We start from the raw sequence: 24,872 nt of genomic DNA on the forward strand, positions 1-24,872 counted from the left end.
AAAGTTAGGATGTTAATGCAGACAACCACAGATTTTAAAACAAATATTAAATTGCCAGAAAACAAATTTCTCTAGGCGAAAATTATATTCCCCTTCTAATAGTAAGAAAAATGTAACTACTGTTAACAACGCATATGGATAAATGTAAGTATTTTAGTTGAACTATAAAAAAGTATTAGATATAAATACACACGTATATATTAGGGAGGTAACATTTTTGAGGCAGCAAAATTTCACAGCAGTGCCTTACACCCAGTACTGCCCTGATAATAAAAAACTACTTTTTAGTCAATTTGCTGAAAAAAACTTTCATCGCAGCAACCAAATTCTAAAAAATTATTTAAATAATTTTAATAAATTTCATATAAATGTATACTTTTCTCTATAATATGCAATATTATTGCAGAAAGTTAAAACCTTAATGTACATATATGTGAGCACTGTTTAAATGTGTATGAGTAGCAGGATGTGTATGAATTCGCCTGTATTTAAGTTTTAGACTATAACAATATTCAAACTCATATCACTATCATTTAATATCATTAAAACGAAAGAAGAACGGGAGGGAAAATTTAGCTAGCTTTTCTAACGAATTGTAAGAAGTAAATACTTACCCCACTAAAGGATGTTAAAGGTTCTTCGGTAGAGCTGCTACAAATTAAACGCATTTGTACGTTGATAAGACCTGTAACGAGCACAAAAACGAAAAGGAAATTTAAGTAAATACATTATAGGATCTACATACATATACACAAAGTAAAGAATATACACATATTAAGATATAAAAATATATGCAAATAAAATTGAATTTTCGAAAGTTGTTGTTTGTTGTTTTGTAGGAAAAGTTTTTCACAAAAAACTTTTTCCGCTTTATTGTTAATTTTCACCTAAATAAACTGTAAAACTTAGAAATCATCTTAACTTGTTACAGCAGCAGCCGTAACAGTAATAACAAGTTAAAAAAAATGTAGACAATCACGCCCGACTATATGATAACCTACACTTTTAATATAAAGGTAGATTTTTTAAAATCTAGATTATACCGAAGTATGTAATGATTATTCTAATTAACTAACTAACAAACTAAATAACGAAACAACTAAATAACTAATTAACTAACCAACTAATTAACTGACTAACTAAATAACGAAACAACTAAATAACTAAAGAACTAAATAACTAAATAACTAAATAATTAAATAACTAAATAACTAAATAACCAAATAACTAAATATCTTAATAAGTAAGTAGTCCCAAAACTTCTCTTTAGCTAAAATTATGTTAGTACATGATCCACAACATGGTCTTATGTATTGGATCATGTATGAGCAATAGTTTTTGGAATGGATCAAAATGTATTCTGATTTGTACTATGTATACTTAAAATTTAAGTGTTCTAGCCAAATTTGGTTGGTAAATCCTTTTGTGGTAATCTTTTTGCCTATATAAAGCCATTTCGGCGCTGAGGCATAATGTATCATTGAATATGTTAAACGTTTTTGAAATAAATAAAAAATAAATCAAAAAAAAATTAATTAAAAAAAATCAATCTCGAATTTTATCCAATTATTTTGAACATTGGAACCTGTGGATCGATTACAAATACCGACAATACCCTACATCACTACATTAATATAAGAAATAATAAAATAACCCAAACGAAAAACAAATATCTATAAAATAACTTACAACTGTTATTGTCATCATCTACTAAATACAATTTAATCACCATTTTCTAAGTAGGCTTAATGTGTCAACGTTATACACAACTACCAAAATAACGCAGAGGGAAGAAAACATTTTTCATTTTATTTTATAAATATTACAGCTGTTATACAAAAAGTTTTAAGCGCTTAAACGAACACTTAGAAAAATATTGGCAAATGTATGTTATGGATTTAACAAACAATTTTGAAAGTTCAGAAACTGATTCCTTTAGGTTATGATTTTTTTAACAAAATTCCTTGTTTGTAGTTTTATTATAAAGCGCGATTTTTTCTCTTAGTGTTATTATTTTACAAAGTTGTTAACTATGACAAAAGAACTTTTGCTGCTACTAAACAAAAACCTTAGTGCAAAAAATGACAATGAAAACAAAAAGAAATGAATTAAATCCAAACAACAAAATATACACATACATATTTGTTGTAATTTTTTAAGTTTATATCATTTCCAAAAAAAAAAAAATCCAAATAAACAACAAAACATAGAAATGTAACTAGTCGAGAGAAAGTAAGTCATTATCCTGTCATTGTTTGCAAGGATGTTAACATTTTGATTGTAATTTGCTAGAAAATGTCTTCAAAATATTTTTTGTCTTTTAGCAACAGAATAACCTACAGATAGACAGTAACTGTCACAGCAAAGCAGATTTAGCCGACCATAGCAAAGTTTTGATGTTGAGTAAGATTAGAATGGAATTATGGTACGTTTTATTTCACATCATTATTTTAAATTACTGTTTCGTGCTTTTGAAGAGGGACACAACAAGAGCAAACACTAACATAATTATGTTTTACAATGCGATTGAAGTCATAAAAAAAGTATTAGTTCTTAAAGTACAAAAATAAATTATATAATACAATTGTTAAACAACAACAACAACATAATAATAATAGAATTTTTATGATAATGTAGTTAAAATTTTAGTAAACAGATGATGGAGGCAGCTTTCAACAAAAGTGTTCCAAAAGCGGAAGCTATAAAATGTAAAAAAGTGAAAATTATTTTTTTCTGAAAAAGACCTGAAGAAGTGATGATTGTAACACAGGCTTGTTATAGAAGGACAAAAAATATGCCTTCGATTTCAAACAAAATTGGATTCGATTTTAAACAAAATTTTACAGAAGAAGTACTTTATTTCATTTTTGCTGGGTAGTTTATACTTTGTTGAGTTTAAGATTCTCAATGTTGCTCAAGTAATGATTAATTCATGGTGATAAAGATTATAAAATTATTAACTTAATTTATTTTCTTGAAAGAAAAACGGTCATTTAAAAAATTTACTCTAAGTGACTGTCGAACTTTTCAACTAAATAAAAACCTTTAAATTTTTTAAGCTTTATCAATTTAAACGGATGCCGAAATAGCAACCTTTTAAAAACTGAATTTTTGCATGTTGTTTTCAATAAAAAACAATATCCAATAAGCCTTCATGTTAAACTGAATCCTATGCCACTATGTAGCACAAGGAAAAAATCCAAATTACAAATGCTTGGACTTTGCTTTTTTATCATCCGAAAAAAAACGAAAATGCTAAAAAGGATTCTGAAAAAAAACAAATAAAAACATTTCTATACACACAGAATTCATTCAACTGTATTGGAAACAAATATGCATTTAGTCAGTCGCAATCACTCATTCACTCACTCAGTGACTCTGCGGCTAGATTTAAAAAAAAAAATTTCATGCCAATTTTTATTACGAATTTTGAGTTGTATTAGAACTAAAAAAACAAAAAAACAGAACGCAAAAGTCATTTTCACTTACACCAACTTTTAACGTCCAAATCAAATGTGACTTTTTAGGCTGAAAACTGATTTCAGGATTTTAGTTTTTGTCATCAAAACAGGAAAAAAACAATCGTTGTATTTATCAGAAGAACAAAATAATGTTAACAAAAATGAAATGTTGTTTTTTAAAACAAAATAATTAAGGTTTTCAGGTTGAGTGGATTAATCTAGAACAGATAAAATATTTAACAATTTCATAGAAAAAAAATTATTTTACAGTTTATTTTTGTAAAAAATTTTAAGAACCCAGCAAAACATGGTAATGACTTTGTACATAACATCAACATTACTTAGAAGGAGTCAAGTAATGACAAATTAAATACTTACTTTTTAGTCTGACATGTTGTTATCGAAGTAAAAAGGTTGAACAAAAAACCTTTTATAAATGGCAAATAATAAAATAAAATATAAGTTATATAACAAAATTTTAAGAAGTCAGAGATCTATATTCTGCTGTGCTGAATCTTATATACCCTACACCAAGTACATATGTTTTAAAAAACTGTTTATATTTATTTTATTATTATTATTTAATTTTAAAGAATTTAATTTAAATCTTTCAAGTGTATGGGACACCGGTGTCCCAAGATTTTTTTAAATTTTTTCTCGATTTAGATTCTCGATTTATTTTGAGTTCACAGCTAAAGTAAATGTTTTCTTCCGTTATTTTTTAGAATTTGATGTCACCACATGCTAAAAATAATAATATCCAGCAATATCCTTCGAAAACACGTTTCCATTTCTCAGCAAAAATGGTTGGTATACGTCAAAATAAAGTGTGTGGTGAAGTCACAACCATAAAAAGTCCAGTGGTATATTTTTATGCGTGAATGGGTTAATTTTATATTTTTTTGTATTTTTCTTATTATTATACATTTTATATCTACATCGATCTGATCAGATTTGCACACAAACAAATATAAACTTTATTAGAGCAAAAAGAGTTATTAACTGTTTTACCTATCTACCAACAAATTCACTGTATTACCACCCTCAAACAAATATAAACTGTAATACCCACATTTTACTATTTTATCTCGTTGTTGTTTTTTTATGGTTTTGCAGAATTGTTGAATATTTAGATATCAAAGATATTCCGAAGTTATATATACCCTTCTCACCAGACTCTCGCCTGGGAATTTTTTCCCCTCAAAACCAAAAATTTTTCATACAAAATAAAAAAATTAGAAAAAAATAATATAAGTAAAAAAATAAAATTTAGATTGAGCTTGCTCATGACACCTGTCCTTCCCGAACGGAAAGAGATTAGATAACTCGAGTACTTAAGCAAAGTGCACGTACACTGGACCGGGACATCCATCTACGGAAGTTGCCACCGGCGTGTAAGAGCGATGGTGAGTCGTTACACAGCTTAAGCAGGGGTTAAAAAAGTCCACCGGGAAATAAGTCCGTCGAGGCGGGTTTTCACGTAAAGCACTTAAATATTCGTTGACCATATTTCCAATTTTTTTTTTATTCTACCTCACTGTGCAACTTTTATTATAAATTGAACAAAAGATTGAAGGAAAACTACAAATTAAATAACAATTTTATCAGCAACTCTTTATATTGATGATGAAGACTCTTTTGAAATATTAATAAAGATCGGAAAAAAATAAACGAGAATTATAAAAAAAAACTATGAAAAACAAAAGCAAGCAGCAGCTGTTCAGCTTAACTACAATTTAATGAGGATTTTACTTTTTAATGCTTTTCGAAACTAACTAACGAAAGGTAAGTACTTCATGTTCTATACCTTTTTACTACGCATATTCGAATTAACTATTTGATTTTTCATTTTTGTTAAGCAATAATATTGAACATTTGAGGAATAAAACGAGCACAGTATTTTTTTATTTTTTTTCAAACTTGAAAATGAAAGACCAACGAAAATATTTTAAATTGTAATTAATGTAGGTACATGAGAACCTATATGCACCCTACAATTTTATCATAGCAGTTTAATTTGAATTACAATTAAGGAGTGAGATCGAAAAATTCTTAACATACATATATGTTTATAAAAAAGAAACCACTAAACTTACAGCTTTATTTTTTTTTATTTGATTATTATTACAATTTACAAAAAAAAAATATTTTTATAGTTTTAATCACTAGTGATGAAATTTTGAACCCTTTTCGGAAACGCTTCCATTAACGTTTTTATAGTGCTTTCTGTCACTTTGCTCGAACATGTAGTCCATCTCCGTTTAAAATCTACCACACTTTTGGACACCTTTTTTGTACTCTTCAATTCTCTTTTAACAAGAGCCCAATATCTCTCCACTGGCCTTAGCTCCGGGCAGTTTGGAGGATTTGCCTCTCTTGGTACAAATACCACATTATTGTTCTTGTACCACTCAAGGGATTGTTTACCATAGTGACAGGATGCCAAGTCCGGCCAAAAATAAGTGGACACATTATGAAGTCTTATGAATGGAAGCAGCCTTTTTTGTAAACATTCCTTGATGTAAATTTCGGTATTTATAGAGCCCGTTGTAACAAATGATTGGCTTCTTTTGCCGCAACTGCATATTGCTTGCCATACCAAGAACTTTCTGGGAAATTTTGTCTGCTTTTGGGTCCTAAACTTTTCTTCAACATTCCCTCGAGCATCAGCAACATAAAACTTTTGACCTGGAAGTTGCGAAAAATCTGCCAGAACATACGTTTCGTCATCCATTATGCAACAAGAATATTTTTTTATAAAACTTGACTTCAATTTCCGTGCTCTGTTTTTGGCCTCTAAATTTTTAGCAGCGTTCCTGTCAGGAACTTTTTGAGCCTTGTATGTTTTTAAACCTGCATTAGCTTTAACTTTTCGTACCAAATAGTCCGAGCACTGAGCTAACCGGGCTGCTTTCCTACCGGATGTGTTGGGAGCTCTTTTGAAAATGCGTTCTATTTTTTTGGCTTTAGAAACATGATGTGGACCATTCCTTCTACCTGAACCAGGTTTTCTATCAACTGACAAGTTCTCCCGGTACTGTTTAATAACATTGGAAACAGTTTGACGGCAGACCTTTGTATGCTTGGCCAACTTTTTGTAAGACCAAGTTGGGTTTAGTTGAAAATATTTAATAATTTCAGTACGTACTTTTTTCTGGTCACTCATTTTAATCAGATTAACAAAAAAATTAATATAATTGACATTACACATAATAACTGACATGTTTATCAAAGGTAACTTGATCAAAAAAAAAAAAAATCAAATAATACTTTGGTTGAAAAATGTAATGAAAAACGTGTGTTAAGAATTTTTCGATCTCACTCCTTATATTATAGTAGTTTCATTTGAATTTTTTATTAAGATGTAATAAGACTTATAAAATAATGATCACTAGTAAACTATTTGTTGGCGTATTTCTCTATCTAAATTTATCACAAATGTAGGGTAAAATAAAATGATTGTATAAATATATAACCCATGATGTGATTTTTTATTAACGAAGTACTTTTTTGTTCGTACAAGTAGCAACTTATCAATGCTGAAAAAGTGAAATAGTTTTTTTAATATTTTTTATTTTAAGGATCTGAAAATGTGTTTACATATAAAAAACAGTATGTGTAAGTTAAAAAGGATGTATCTGTCGCCATTGCAAGGAAACCCGAAAAAACAAGGAACACAAACGTTGCAGCATGAGGAAATGCAAGTAAAAGCATGATGACGCCATATTAAATATTCATACACCACACAATAGTGGAATACATGAAAAAACTTTTTACATTTTATCCTCCTTAACATGGTGGAATAAGTAAGTGTGCAGCATAAGCACAAAAAAACGGAGCAATATGCAACAGCAGCAACTCCAGCAACAAATAAAACAAAAAATCGAATACTAAAGTGATAAGACTATACGAGATCTGTATGGTAGTATCCAAAAAAAAAAAAAGAAAACAAACACTTGAAGATTAGCAAAAACTCAACAACAAACATGCATTCCATTGTTGCCAACTTTATCCAATAGAATTATTTTTTGTTGTTTCTTTAAGATATTATTGACTTTTGAAAAGAATTTCACTATTGTAGTTAAAAAGTCATGAATATTGTTAATAAAAAATGCTGAAAAATGAAAAAAAAAAGATTAATCACATTTAACGTTCACAAAAATAAGCACTCCTTTTACAACGAAGAAGATTTCATGGATTATAGGTAACAGTAAAACATCTATGTAGATAAACTAAATGTTACAAGATTTTCTTGAAAATATAAAATATAAACAAATTTTTGAACACTTTTATAGAAGTGTTCATTAGCAATTTGCATTTCAACTTATCGCCCTTTTTCTGAGCCATACTCACGGAGATATTAGATATGAGCACACTGAAGGGGACCTTATATGGGGTGTTGGCTTAATAATGGAGAGATCTTCATGAAATGTAGTAGAAAGATTTCGGTTGATATTAAACTCAGATTTAAATGCATTTTTAAGTCAAGGCTAAAGTTATTCTTTGAACGGGACCTTATATGGCTCGTTAAACTTTATTATGTCATATTTCAAAGGCCATTAAAATTTTTTTATGAGGATAGAGTCAGCTTCGACTTATTGATATACGGACATTTTTAAGCTAGATATGAACGTACTGAAGGGGACCTTATATGGAGTTTTGGCTCAAATATAGGCCGTTCGTCGTAGATCTTAGTTGAAAGACTCCGTTAATATAAAACATTTTTATGTCATATTTCAGTGCATTTTTATAATATGAGTAATTTTCGAAAGGGACAGTTATATACCGATCCTTATGAAATTCGGTAAAAGGATTTCAGTTCTTATAAAACTAGTTTATGTTGAATTTCGTCGCAATACTAGTCTTTTTAAGCCAGATAAGAGTGATAAAGTCATTTTCAGCAATAAGCGTTAAAGTCTGAAGGGAACTTCCTATATTTTATGATAATAGAATTTATTCAGAGGAAAAATTTTTTGGATCGGTCCATAATTGGTCATAGCTCCCATACAAGGTCCCCTACCGAAAATCATTTCTAAATTAATATATCGATATAAAGTTTGGTACAAGTATTGCTCTTATATACAGAAATATTACAAAGAAAGATTTTTTCGATCGGTTCATATTTGGTCATAGCTCCTATACAAGGTCCCCTACCGAAAATCTTTTAAACGCGCATAACTCATTACTAATTTAAGATATCGATATAAAATTTGGTAAATTTTATATACAGAAATATAACCATGAAAGTTTCTTTGGATCGGTCCATAATTGGTCATAGCTCCCATACAAGGTCCCATTGGAACAAGTATTGATCATATACACAAAAATATTACTAGGAAATTTTTCTCCATCGGTCTATAACTGTTCATAGCTTCCATACAAGGTCCCCTCCCAAAAATAACTAAAACGCACATAACTCATTACTAAATTAAGATATCCATATAAAGTTTGGCACAAGTGTTGCTCATATACAGAGAAATAGTATTGTGAAATGTTTTTCCGGTCGGTCCACAATTGATCATAGCTCCCATATAAGGTCACTTTTAGAAAAACACACATACAAGGTTAACTTCCGAAAATCAGAAAAAACTAAATAACTCATAACCAAATATTTATATCCATACATTTAGCAAAAATATTGCTCTTATATACATAAATTCACTATAAAATTGTTTTACGAAAGGTCCATATCATCACTTAGGTCCAGAAAATCACTTAGATTAACAATATTTATTACCAAGTAGAATTCTGAAATTTTGTCTTTATGTACATAATTGGTCATAGCTCCCATACAAAGTCCTTTTACGAAAATCTCTTAAACGCACATTACATATTACCAAATTAAGCTATTAGTTTTGTATACTTCTATTTATCCTATACTAGGTCCAGCCCCTAAAAGCGCTTTAACCGTATTTATGCTCTTTGTGTTAATTAAAATTTGGTGTAGAACAAAATTATATATGTATTTGTATTTTGAAAATCTCTAAATCTTTCACACACATACAAACATGCAAATTATTAAATTTATAATGTTCAATAAATCTTGGAATTGTAATAGATTTAACTTTTGGAATTTTTTCTATTAAAGACATGAGAAAACTTATTTCTACAAATATTTGATAAAAAAAAGTAATAACATAGAAGTAGCTGGTGGAGGGTATTTAAGATTCGGCACAGCCGAATATAGCACTCTAACTTGTTTAACATCGGATATTCTTAAATCAAGTATGAATATCACTTTTGCATTTCGTTGATTCGAGATTGATTCAATCATTTTGCACTTGATTCAAGCAAAACCGAAGTACTTCTACGAACGTACTATTGTAACCGATGTGGATCAACACAACCCCAGATGGCTTGATTCTTTTTTGCTAGAGTGTTGTTTAACTTCCTTACAACACTCTAACAACTTTTATCATTTCTCAAAAATATTTTAAATATTGGCAATAGATGCCAGGTTTATCACACATACTCTCAAGAGTTTTTCGGAAAAATATAAATGAGAATGTAAGACATTAATTATAAGGAATATATTTAAGTCTGTATGACTCTAATTATTGCCTCCTCTGGTAGAGGTGTTGGGTTTGATTCCCACTTGGTTAAGGACCGCACAACCGGCGCGATAGAGACCTAGGCATAGGCGATAGAGGCCTAGGCTATATCTATGCCTAGGCCTCTATCTATGCCTAGGCCTCTATCATACATAAAAATAAATTTTTAAAATACAGAGATAATTTCTTAGGATACACTAATATTAAAAAAATTTCATCTGATTTTTTGTTCAAAAAGAAAAGTGAGCACGCTTTACAAAAGCTTTGTCAAAAAATCTAAATAATTTATACATAAATGTCGAAAAATAAAAAATACTTTTTCTTATTTAAAAAAAAATCAATTATTTCATCTTTAATCTTACATAGAATTTTAAATGCCGATTACAAACACTTCAGTAAATTAGCTATTTTTATTTCTCTCTTTTATTTAATATTTTTTTATTCAACACTAAACTGAACTAAAATCGTGTTAAATAAACGCCAAAAGAAATAAAATAAATAAAACGAGTTGAATGCATCTAAAAACACAACGATTTTTTTTTTAACAAAATGAAAATAACTATTGGAGAGGAATATACAAGTACATACATGCATAAGTATATACAATTGTATTAAGTACATATGTGGCTCTGTAAATAAAGTATATCGGTTCATCGGTGGAATATTTTGCGATCTAAACACACCGATAAGATTTTATGTGGTGAGAAGTGTTGAAGATAATACTGAAATTAAATGACGAACAAATGAATAGTGTTATAAATGTGACACACAGTGGTATTGAACGAAATATTTTATACACTATTGACTTTAATTTATTTTTCCTTACACTAAATAACTTATTAACATTTTAGCCCTAACCTGTGATTCTCTCTTTTATGTGTCACGATACTACAGCCTTCGATAAGTGAGTTAAAGTACTTCAAATATACGTATATTTTCAATAATGTAATTTTAATCAAATTAAATATGTAATTCTTGCAATGGTTTGTGCAGCATAAAAAAACTGAAATTTTATACAATTCTCTTGGCATTCAAGCGATGTGTGTAACAAACTGTGCAACAAAATGAATGCAGCATACAACAGTACATTATGTAGTGATACAACAAAAAGTTAAGGAAACAAAAAAGAAACGAAATATGAGCGCACTGGGATGATTGCCAATTCAAATGCGATTTGAAGATTAAAATACAGAAGTAGCTAACAACAACAGATTGGTTCGAAGCAACAACAGCATCGCAGGAGCCAGAACAAACGACAGCAAAAAAATTAGACAACAGCAGCAACTAGATAGATAGACAGACAGACGGACAATTGAAGATGAAAAATAAAAGAAGCGAATGATGATACTTCATGCAGCAGTAAGAAGCATTAAAAAATTATACAAGACAAATACAGACAATCTCGCAAACATACACTCACACACACAAAGTCTAATACAAATACTACTAAAACCCTCTCACTGACGCAGAGAAGTAGAAAAAACACGATTTACTGCAACAACATTAAAAGGAAACCTACACAGCGAAAAGTAAACAATAAAAGAAGATGAAAACACAACAACTACAAGCAAATTGATTGAATACTCGCTACTAAAAGGAGGCAAATAAAAAAGAAAAGGAAATGCTTGTGCCAAACGGATGTTTTAAAACAGGAAAAGGAAATTAAATTGAATAAAAAGTCAAAATAAACATAAAAAAGTAAAACGAGAACACTTTGCATAAAACACGTGCTAAATTTAAAAAAGAAAAATAAACTTTAAACTCTGGTTTTAAAAAAATATATATAAACTTATACAAACAACAATCTTCCTAAATAAACAAAGTTGAATTCCAAAAAAATTTACTTTAGATAATGAAGTACAAAAAAATGAAATGTTAACTTACCATTTGAATTGCAGGAACCATTAGTCATGAAAAATAGATTCACCAAACCTTGACTATAATCAGTAACAGCCTTATGAACATTTTTTTCATCACAAAAATCTAAAGTAAATTCTTTGTTATCCTTAGAAATCTGAAAGATAAAAACAATTTATGTATTTAAAGTAAAATTGTTAATGTTTATTAGCAAATTTCAATAAGATGACGAATTCTGAAGTTACGTTCACACTTATTAAATATTTAACAAATGTCAAAAGAAAAGACGTTCTAAAGTGATAACATTGAAGATGTTCTTGTAAACCGATTTATTAGGAGTCACGTCGTTAAAGTCAAATATTTGATAATAGTGAACGTAACTTTACCAATTGAAAATTTGTGTAGAACTTGACCACTTAAATTAAAGTGTGCTTTGCTACACTTATCGTAATGAAATATTATAGCATAAACGATTTCTATCAGTTATCTGTCAGTAATTTCACTATAAATCGAAATATAATAAACGTTTTTTAACCTTTCAACATTATTTTAACAACAAAATAATATAGATTCATTAGATCGATAGTATTTTACAGTTCAGTGGTTGTTCTAGGTGCAACATACAGCTAAACTATGATTGTAATATAAACATATTATGGTTATTGTATTAATCATATTATGATTGAGTACAGTTGAAATATTTCACCATATTAATTTTCTATTTATTATAATATTGTTATACAAGATCATATAATGAATCAGTATGTATTACAGTTTCTAAAAACAAGTAAGAGTGTTATATTCGGCCATGCCGAATCTTATATACCCACCATCAAATCATGTTTATGTAGAATTTTACTGATGTTCTTACATTTTTGGGTCAGTAATATGTCTTAAAGTCATTTTCAGAAGGGGACCTTGGTAAGGTCAATTATAAATCCATTTTCGTTAAATTTAAGTATGAAAATGATTTTGTTTCCTATAAAACTTTTTTATGTCGAATTTTATTGCTTTATATATATGTTATGAGCAGATATGTTATGAGCAGATATGAGCATACATCTCTTAGCGATAAAGTTATTTTCTGAAGGGGGCATTTTAATAGGGATAGGAGAAAACGTGAACCGATATTCTTACTTTCAATAAGGATCGATCCTTATAAAATTTGATAGGGAGATTTTGGCTAGCACGAAACTTGTGTATGTAGAATTGTGTAGTAATGAGCGTTGAATTCGTTTTCTAAAGGGCACCTTATTAGGGGGTTACATAATAATGGACTCATCATATAATAATGGACTCATTTAAGAAAATGATTTTAGTTCCCATAAAACTTTTATATGTCGAATATTATTGTTATATATATGCTTCTTAAGGTAGATATGAGCATTAAAGTCGTTTTCTGAAAGGGACCTTATAGGTGGGATAGGGTCAATTATGTATAGGGTCAATTATCCTTATAAAATTCTACAAAGAGATTTATGAGACCATAAAACATGTTTGTGCCGAATTTCACCGCTATTGATGCTTCTCTTAGCCAGTTATGAGCGACAAAGTCAATTTCTGAGGGGTACTTTGTATGGGGGGTAGGGTCAATTATGGACCGATCCTTATGAAATTCTATGAACAGATTTATGTCCCTATAAAACATGTTTGTGTCGAATTTCACTGCTATTGATGATTCTCTTAGCCAGTTATTGGCGATAAAGTCATTTTCTGAAGGGGACTTTATATGGGGGGTAGGGTCAATTATGGACCGATCCTTATAAAATTCTACGAAGAGATTTATGTCACCATAAAACATGTTTGTGCCGAATTACACCGCTATTGATGCTTCTGTTAGTCAGTTGTGAACGATAAAGTCATTTTCTGAAGGGTACTTTGTATGGGGGGTAGGGTCAATTATGGACCGATCCTTATGAAATTCTATGAAAAGATTTATGTCCCCATAAAACATGTTTGTGCCGAATTACAGCGCTATTGATGCTTTTGTTAGTCAGTTATTGGCGATAATATAATTTTCTAAAGGAGGCCTTATATGGGGACTAGGCGAAATCGTGGACCGATATTGCCCATTTTAAATACCAAACAAACTGGATCAACCATAAGTATCTGTGCAAAATTTCAGCTCGCTAGCTACTTCCGTTTGGACTCTATCGTGTTTTCAACAGACAGACAGACGGACAGACGGACAGACGGACAGACGGACGGACATGGCTAGATCGTCTTAGAATCTAATAAGGACCCAGGATATATATACTTTTATGGGTCTTAGACGAATATTTCAATGTGTTACAAACGGAATGACAAAAACAATATACCCCCCATCTTTTTTGATGGTGGGTATAATAAAAAAATTATATACATACTAGATTTTTGTACCCGGCGTTGCCCGGGAAATTATTTATAATATTAAATATATAGATCAATTAATACTGTCTTTGTTTTTTACCCCTGGAATTAATATGTCGAAATTTAAATCTAAATTCAAACTATATAATTCAGAACAACTTTCACAAAATTAATCAAAACCACACATTTTCTTCCTTTTCAAAATTCTTTGGACTTAAAATTTCCCTTTTTCCAGTTTTGTTTCTACTTTAGCAACGCAACTTTGCTAAAACATATTTCTGATATATTAGAATGCTAAATCGAAAATATTTTCGCATTAAAATTAATGTTATAAACCGAATGAGAATTATTTCAAAAGAATATGTTAAAATTTAATTCAATAATAATTATATATGTTTTCGATAACAATATTGTTACAATAGACATAGAATAGTTGTCGTTAACATGTCGAACCATAATTTTTCTCTGCGTGTGTTCAATTATACCACATTTTTCTTTCATACTTCATAGTACGGACTCTGCTTCATATTGTACTTTGTTTTACCAATTTCCATTTTTTTAATTATTTATTTTCTCAATTTCTTTCTCTTTTGTTAAAAATACGCAAATTCCCAAAGCAAATATTGTTTTATTTATTTTTTAACTGCCAACCACTTCATCATCGTTGTCTTCGCATACAGACAAATATGTTTCCTTTTATTACTCATACCCTTCATTTAATGACATTTTACATGTTTAAAAGACCATAAAATAGTGTTTGGCAACCAAAGCTAACAAAGACCGTCAAACAAATATTTTTTTGCTATATATACGTAATGACATATATATCCAACTAAAGCCGATCACTGCTCTTAAATTTACTACTATTTCGCATGTGTGAACTTACGAAAGTTCAGCTGCACGAGTGAGTACTTACCTTAATTTTACCCTCATGTCCAAAGGTTGCCTTCTTTAAATTATAGCTGACACCCAGTTCAGAATTTTTAATTTCACATGTTTTCTCTTCGAAATCACACATATGCGGTGGACAAATAACATTCGTTGCCCATGTGAATTCATAATGACAGTCAGCGTATTTACGCAATTTTGGTGTACCCTGCAATGACACAACAGTGATTTATAAATTTTTAAAGATTAAAAGAAGATGGCAGATACATGTAAAAGTTAAAACATAATTATAAATAATGTTAATGGATCAAGGTATAGCTAGTGAGAGATTTTTTAATATGTCCCTGTATTTTAATAATAATAAGTTAGGATGGGTCAAGTATACCTTATTCGCTTGGATCTACTTCCTATAGTGTAATTGTATCCTTATAAATTGTGATACAGTTATTTAGGCCTATATTTATGCTATTAGTGAAGAATTTATTGTGATATTAGTGTTTACAAGATAATTTTTACTTTTAAGTTATTTTCAAAATACAAAATCGGCAATACCATCAGTTTTGTAATTATACCCTACATCAGTGCAGTGGGAAGGGTATTATTAAAGTATACCGATTGTCTCAGAATCGCTTTCTGAATCGATTGGACAATATTTCCATGTAAACGTTTTTATCAATATACAGCTTGCAATTTTAAAGATAATTTGAAGGATAACCCTCATTTGACTCTAGCCCTCCTTCAGAAAGTGACTTGAATATCCAAATTCACTTTTTAAAACTAATATTGCGATGAAGTTCAGCATAGACAAATATTATAAAAATATAAATCTATGCCGCACATTTTATCAGGATCAGTCAATATTGGCTCCTATCCTCTTTATAAAGTCTTTTTCAGAATAAAAGTTTTTCGACAATAAATTTCTTAAATAAATCGCAGCCACGCCCATTTTAAGAAAATATAAAATCCGTATATTTGAGATAATATAACAGTTAGAGCCCTCACATTTTATCGGAGCCACTTTAGTGTCAATTAGATTATTTAGGATAAAGTGTGGGCGCACTAGCATTAGGGGGCGTGGCACCTCCCATATAAATTAAATACAAAAAGTCGTTTATCTGGAAAACTAATAGAACAAAATTTTTAAAATTTTGCACGAAGAACTTTAATATTCATCTGAACATTTTTAAGGAAAAAGAGCGGGCTTTCATCTGGGAGACTTGGAGCACCCATATAGATGTAATAGAAAAATTCGTATATCTCAGAAACCATTAGAGCTAGAATATTTAAACTTGATTGCAGACCTTTGACATAGACTAAACATTTAGAGTATAACGGGCGGACTTTCAATGCGGGACTTGGCACCTCCCATAGGAATTATATAAAAAATTTCGTTTATCTGTGAAACTAAAAGAACTAGATTCTTCCTGTTTTTGCAAAAATTATATTCATCTAAATAATTTGGAGGTAAAAGGGCGGACTTTAATCTCGGGAGCAAACATCCGATCCGAGCGAAAAAAGGTATTTTCGATTCACCCTTCTGCTTATCAGTAATCTTCTTAGATACAAAGCTCTCTACTTTACAGAGTGAGAAATATTTAAAATTAGTTTAATTAATTGGACAATGTAATGGTGAACGTTACCATAATAAATAAACAATAAAATTTTACTTGTGTATGTGTTTCTATTACTCTAGCAAGATGCAACACAGTTGGTGAAAAGCATCTTAACAAATTTTTACATTTAACTGTTATATCTGTTAAGCATAACATTGTTCTACTTTAGAAATGCATACAAAGTTTTGTAGACACATTCTTTTATTACGTTTACTTTTGCATTGCTGTCAATGAAAACTATTTTATAGTTTTTCCCTCCTTCAACAATTAACCACAAAATTTTTATCTTAAAAGGGAGAAATCTTAAAGCGAACAATAAAGAAATAAACGTATAGAACTAAGTATTTTTAATAGATTCACACACCATAAAATATTATGGCGAACAACAGCGAGACAAGTAGTAAGTAAGTGAATGAAATAATAATGAAATGTCAGCAAATTTTTACAACTTTTCATGGTACTTTTACAAACCACCAGAGTTTTAAATACAACCAAACTTCTGCTCAACCACATGCTCGACTTGTGACAGTAAGATGTTGCAGTAGCAAGGGCATCTACAACAATAGCCGTAATAACAACAACAACAAAAGCAGGAGCAGCAGCAGCAAAAACAATCAAAAAACAATGAACTAATGAATTTGTGTTGCTTTGCAAAAAACCGCATAGGTCAGTGAGTAAAAATAATATTCAACGCAATATTATGCAGATGCAAAACAATAAGAGATGATGACGATGATGTGAATGGCGACAACGTCAGTGCCGTTGACGTCAATAAAGGGAAGTATGATGATGTTAAGGATAAATGAAAGTTTCATAATAGCAGTAAAAACTCACACTCTGAAATTTTACAGACAGTGGGTTAAGTAAATAATAGAGATTTTCTCTAGAATTACAACTAAAACTTACACTATGTGTTAAAAGATTAAAGTTTTGATCTATTTAAATTTGAATCCGTAAGAATGTCATATCTGCCAGTCTTTACGAAAATATGTATAAGTCGCCAACTCTTTTGATACATTTTTTTGATAGATGGTCCATGTATGGTCACTATTACTCAACCTATATTGTGTTTAAACTTCAGCCATTACTTGATTGCCCGAGTCCAGCAAGTTAACGTTTACAAACTTTGCTCAATTGTAAGCTTCGATTTCAATTTCCATTATAGCTTTTAGTCTGACTTTAATCATTTTATCAAACCTATACTTACTTTAGTCCCACTACAGATAAAGGATATTGAACGCGCTAAAAAAATCGTTAGCATTTTGTTAAAAACAGCAGGATATAGAAGGCAGAAAACAATGGTAAACCAAGGATCAACGAGAAAGTAAACAAAAAAAAAAAGATAAACGAAATATGCGGATAAAATGGCCGCTGACAACTGCATATAAAAGCACCACAGGTGGGTTGAAAGACAAAAAATGACATTAAGATTCTAACAAAAAACGGACAAACTAACGTAAACAAGAAACAAATGAATAGCAATACAATTGGCAAAGGGCCAACAACAGATGCACACATACACACAAATCAGTTAGTAAAATTCCTATAATTCATGAGTCTAGAACTGCAATAACGAATTCCCCAGACACCATTCACCATTTATAAAGCAGACAATTAGTAATACTTTTAAATGGAAAATGTATATTAAACAAGGAAATCATAAGGTGGATTTCTAGCTCTTTTTATATGGATAGTAGAACCAATAATCTATTTTATTTTATCATGTAAAAACATAAAAATATCAGAGAACAAATATTAAAAACTTAGTTAGGACCCTCCAAAACATAACAATATTTAAAAATAACATACTACTTTACAATATACATGTAAACTCAAAGGTAACTAGTGTAATGCAATTATAGTGTTGTATCCCATACAAAGTCGACAATTACTATTTTAAAAATTGTAGCGATACTATACTGACGGCAGCTTTTAAATACTCAACAACAACAATAAGAGAAACAAAACGTTCGGAAGTGAAGAGGTAATGGAAGGGGTGTATGTAGATGAATGAATGAGTTGCGCTAGTACTACTCCATGCTACAGCATGCAACACAAATTGCAGACAAAGTGTGAACAGTAAAACAAAAAGCAATAAGAATGAAAGGAAAAAATTCGATGTTGCCAGTAACAACAAACAGCCAGCAGCTATAGGCGAGGAATGCTTTTATTTGGAGAGAGGGCGTTGGTGAAATTGTGAACGGTTTGTTTGGGGAGACAACAATAGCAATGGGGGTTCCATTCATTGTTTTTGTTTATTTGCTTGGAATGCATCTGTTGTGGACAGGGAATTAAACTATGGCCAACCGACTATTCAACCAACAATCATAATAAATCGATTATTAATAATGAGCATTGTTTAAGTATAATGACTATTGCATTGTAACGGTTTGGTTTGGTTTGGTTTGCATTCAGTATATTTTACTCATTACTACATATCTGCTCTCCAAGACGCACAGCAATTAGTGTAGTTAAAATTTGCAATTACATATTTAAATAGTGTTTATAGGAAATTATATGAAATGAATTTTGTGTAAATATAAATTGAATGTAAGTATTAGTGACCAAAGACGATTTTAATCTTAGAGAAATAGCAATTGCATACAGTTAGTACGAAGGGTGGTTTACACTCCCAAAAGATTGGTATAACTAAAATTTCAATATTTGTTTATCATATTAAAATAAAGGAAAATATTTCAATTAATTATATTTATACAAATAAGTACATATTAACATTATAATAATTATGATGGCTTTCGTGTCAATTCTAAAAATCGATGTCTTCCGATTATTATGAAATTTGCACAATGTTAGTACTATTGTTGGAAATTTTGGTCATACAGGGTTTTATTCAAATGAGTGTAACTTTTCACCTATTGTTGCTACCAAAAGGACATTTATTTAGCTTTATCTTAAATTTACTTACCCGTCCAGCACGCATATTACAATAAAATTCAATTCTTGATGATAATAGCAAGTTTTTATCTTCGGGACAGATGTCACCCATTAAATACCGCAATTGGGCATTTGTACGATTAACAGCTACTAATGATGCCAAAGGAAAACCAAGACTCTGAAAAAAATAAAAACCTTATTAGTTATAATAACTTAATGCAAAAATCTTAGTTATAAGAAACTACAGGCGAGACAGCAGAAAAATTATAAAAATACGCCATGTTCAAGGTAAGGGCTATAGGCAAATTGTTGAAATAATTCTATGGTCCAAAAAAATAGTATAAACTGTAGAAATACATAAGTTTAAACCAGAAAATATCAAGAAGGAATAAGAAATAACACCTCTTTTTTGAGCAAGAAATATGGGGTCATGTAAAAAAATTGCGCTTTTGAGGACACAATAATTGGAATCTCCTTAAAAAGTGCTATTTCTCATTCAGCATAGCATCATTAATTATAATTATGGAATATTTGCAGTCCTATCTTCCCTCAATCCGAAATAGAGACCATGTTCCAAAGAAGAAAAAATAACTCCATACCATTACGTATCCGCCACCATGTTCAATGATCTTCATAGCACATTGGGGATAAAATCCAGTGTTGGAATGTCTACGTATAGCTATAAGGATCATATCAGAATAAAATAAATATACTTTTTTACATCTGACCACAAAATATTTCGATTCCTGCTTGAGGGGAGATTTCAAATGTTTTTGAATAACTTTATTTTTTCTAACGGAAATTGTCAAGCCTTTAGAATCTTTAGTCTATTCACATTTGAAGCGACTGCAGTTCAGTATTGGGAATTGATTAAAATGATGTATTTATAAATCATAGAAACATTATTTTATTTCAAGCAATTTTTTAAGCTCTTTTTAATTTTAACTCTTATTAATTTTCTTCCTATTTTCTTTTTAATCCCATGGATAAAAACAACTTTAAGTACTCAAGCACCATATGATGTACAACAATAAAATTCTACAAATAAATATTTTAAATGACTTTAACTGTTAATGTGTACATTGGACAGAACAAATTTATATACATACTTACATACATACATAAATAAATATGTATGTATATAAAAGAAATGACTTAAATTTTTCATACTCATTGCTATTGGGGCAATAAATCTGACAATATATTAAATGTTCCAAAGAAACCATAAATAAATTGAATTTCATAACGAGATGATAAATGAAGTAGAACTTATATCCGTAAAAATAAAAAACTTCTTATATGATTTTCATATTATTCTTCTTCTTTCTTCTGGCTGTTTATACTATTTTTATTTCTTCATTTTTTATATTTTTTCGTTTTAATGGGAGATTAAGAAAGAACAGCCAAATAAGTTAAAAAACAACAATAAAATTATTTACAAAAAAAAAACAAATATTTTGTGTTTTTATAAAAAGAGAAATAAATTTATATATTTTTTATGTTTTTGTTTTTGCAATCCATCTTTCTTCTTGTTGCTACAATCTGCAAAGGCTATATGTTTTTTGTTTTGGATATATGTTTTTGAATTTTCTCGTAATTTTTCTTTTTTATGCCACAACAATACTCAACAAATCTTAAAGAACTGAAACATATAAATTGATAAAGATTTGTAAGCAAACATCGGGCACAAACTCACATGCTCCAGGATTGAAGTACAAGAATAAATACTACACTCTAGGATATTATAAATGAATAAGTATACAATTATGAATGCACATGTGTACATGTGCATAAACTGCGTGTGTATTATTAGGATTATCCAAAATAAAACGTTTTTTGATATTACGAATTTCCATTATAAGATTTCTCGCTTTAATAAGGTAATTTTTGAGAAAAATTTGTGTAAATAAGACCAAAATACAGTCAGTCTTTTATTATTGAGTTTGTATTCTGTGTTAAAAAAAATAACATTTTACTTGACTTGATTCCATAAAAAGTGGAGCTGCCTAATGTTTTAGGAGCAAGAACATTAAAATGAATTCATATACAATCATTTCAAAATGTAACGTTTAAAAGGATACGGATGCATGGTTTATGGGACAATGGGACAAAAGTGTTGCATTACAGAACTACATAGAAAAAACATTTATAAAAAAACTTGTAATGAAGGAAAATTAAAAATCGTTTCGTCGTTGGTCAAGAACAAGAGTCTCAAAATTGTTTATTTTCTTTTTGAATTATTTTAATATTTTAATTTTATTTTTATATTATTTTTTATAATTTTGAATTATATGAATTTGCATTCATATTCTTTATAGAGTCCAAAAAGCCCCAAATAATTTAAGATTTAAATAGTTTAACCGACTGTTTTAAATTCTTAATCTGGATCAAGATCCCCAAAATTTTTCTTGACTTGTTCGTAACAGATTGTTCTCATTCGTACTTTTTCTCCCCTCGAAGCAACGATCTCTCCAGATTCCCGGCCTGTTACTAGTTTCACATTAATACATCTCAGCCTTTTAACACCATGAATTTCTGTAGACTAGTATGTTGTTGAAATTATAAAACATACATAAAATGTATGTTTCGTGAAACCAGACCTTTTGAATTAATTAGATCAAAATAAGTCATATTTTTTCAGAGGCTCCTTTATAATCAGCTAAAACTGTCTTATAGTCTTAATAGCTAGTCTAGCCAATCTTCATATTTTATTTGAAAATATAATTCAATCGATTTATATATGATTTATAAATTTTTCTTCAAACTTTCCAATTTTTAACCACCTGTGCTCTTAAGTTACTTGCTAGTGTTGTCTTCTTTATATTTTACTTAATGCTTCTTTAGGTTCAAAGGACCAATGCAATGTCAGCATAAATTGAATCTAGTGTTCAAGACAAAAAGAAAAATAAAGAAAAAAATGTCAACAACAGTTGTGTTCTATGTGATTTGTATGTATTTCGGCATCATAATGATCTTCTTTTTTTATTTTGTTTTTCTTTACGTTTTTTCTTTTAAAGGTTTCAAACTTTTTATCGATAAAGTTGTTGACCATGTTGCTTTTTTCATTTCTCTGTTAAAGAGTTTTTTCCTCTTTACTTTCAAGGATTAAACAATTTTACCTCGTGGTCATGGCTGGTAAAGACACTTGTTATCATAGTTTTCCTAGCTACATTTTCTTCATCAGCATTGAGTTTTTTTTTACTTTAAACTTACACAGCCATATAATATTTTGTATCTATTGAATGTGTTTGTATTCATCTCCGACCACAGTAGATACAACAACCGCACATGAACATTGATTGAATATTCCAATAGTTTGGAATGCAGTAGCACGTTTCTAACATTAAATACTCGTTTGTATACACACAACACATATATTCACAACAACTCATATCTTCATATGCTCCTTGGCTCCAAGCATGCATTTACACTTTCAAAAGGACGAATGTAAGATTTGAATCCTTTTAGTTGTGTATTTGTACAAGTAAATGTATTTGTTGGTCGGTCGATCGATTCCATTTGATTTGGTTTGATGGTTGTTGACTATAAATTGTTGTTTCTACTTTGGCTTCTGCTTCCTGTTTCTCTTGCTTCTTCTCCTCCTCCAACAACATGGCTGGTGTTACTTTTAGTGCCTGAGTTTATCTGTCTGTCGGTCTGTATGTGTATGTCAGTTGAGTTCAGTCTCTGTGTTTATTGGTGGTTAAAAGATGGTTTAGCATTTTTTTCAAGGTTTCTTATTTAGGTTGTTGTTTTTCATGTTTTAAGCAAATTCCGGCGGCAAAAGATTTATTTGAAAATGCAACTGTCGTCTTTTGATTGAAAACCTTTTAATTATCGTTCGGATCAATTAATTTACCAAAACAAATGTGCACCTCTGCTCTTTGGTGGTTAGTAGGAGTTAAAGTGTTGATGGCTTTAAAAATTTATTGAAAAAAAAATATTGGAAGTATACCTTAGGAAGATAATTATGAATTACAGAGAATCTTAAAGAAAACTGAGTAACCCCTATCTTAAAGTTGATGTGAACAACTCATTTACAATAATTGATTTTGTATGCAACCAATGCTCATGGTTTATAAAATTCCATTAGAAAATTTCACAACGGAGCAATTTTTTCAAGTCAAGAAATTGAAAAGAAAACATAAGTATTTCACATGAAATGTTAATTTCTGAGTCGATTAAAACATGTCCGTCCAACCTTTCGGCTAGCTGAAATTTGTGTCATGAAGCATATTTATAGCTAAAATAAGATTTAAGAGAAAATACATAACACTGTAGTTTTATAACTGAGCGACCTTCATTTGATCCTCTTCTTTAGAAAATTACTTAAACATCCATAATTGACTAAGTAGCATCGAGATGAAATTCAGAATAGTTTTTCCCAATCAGCTCTTTGAAAATTTGAAAATTTTTAGGCAAAAACACCGATAGAAAAAAAACGAAATTGATACAATCCGTTGTCAAAAGTGGGCTTACCATGATTGTTAACATTATGACAACGGATGTGTATACAATTTAAATATCTTTTTGAGAACCACCGTTGTAATTTTCACAACGTTTCATATCATTTCGGCAATGCATCATTGTGATTTCGACAACGAGTCGTTGTCATTTTTAAAACGCGGTCATTTCGTATCAAGCGTGTACAATTTTAAAACGTTTTTATTTTCTTATTTTCTTATATATATATATATATATATATATATATTATATAAATATATATATATATATATATATATATATATATATATATATATATATATATATATATATATATAATATTATATATTATATATTATATATATATATATATTATATAATATATATATATATATATATATATATATATATATATATATATATATATATATAATATATATATATATATATATATATATATATTATATTATATATATATATATATATATATTTGTTAGCTCTTAAAAACAATTTTGCACTTCGTTTAAAATTGCTAAAATATTGAACATAAAAATATAACGTAATATTAAGTTGCACTTAGGATAAGGGCAAGATAAGAAACTGTTTCCTCATATTCTCTTGCCAGGATATCCTTTGTCTTATACAAACTTACACACCAGCACATATTATAGGAATTTTAAAAGACTGCAGCCCAACGAAACAATGTATTTCTCTTAGTTAGTTTTTTGTCTAACTAATTGGTCGGATCGAATTTTAATTATCTGATATATAGTCTTCAACAACGTCGATGTAGAATACTTATGTAAGTAAGCCAA

At 29.5% G+C, this 24,872-nt stretch overlaps 1 protein-coding gene across 1 annotated transcript in view; it reads right to left on the reverse strand.

Moving 5' to 3' along the window:
* The window catches only part of LOC111681278 (cation-independent mannose-6-phosphate receptor), a 120,820-nt gene that overhangs the window by 60,433 nt on the left and 35,515 nt on the right, over window positions 1-24,872 (reverse strand). The window contains exons 11-14 of the mRNA XM_046949976.1: window positions 19,646-19,792; window positions 15,135-15,314; window positions 11,897-12,026; window positions 615-685 (exon numbers count right to left, since the gene is read on the reverse strand). Of these exons, the coding sequence (XP_046805932.1) occupies window positions 615-685; window positions 11,897-12,026; window positions 15,135-15,314; window positions 19,646-19,792 (528 nt within the window). The remainder of the gene's footprint in view (window positions 1-614; window positions 686-11,896; window positions 12,027-15,134; window positions 15,315-19,645; window positions 19,793-24,872) is intronic.

The sequence above is a fragment of the Lucilia cuprina genome, chromosome 4, assembly GCF_022045245.1.
Source record: "Lucilia cuprina isolate Lc7/37 chromosome 4, ASM2204524v1, whole genome shotgun sequence".
Lineage (NCBI taxonomy): Eukaryota > Metazoa > Arthropoda > Insecta > Diptera > Calliphoridae > Lucilia > Lucilia cuprina.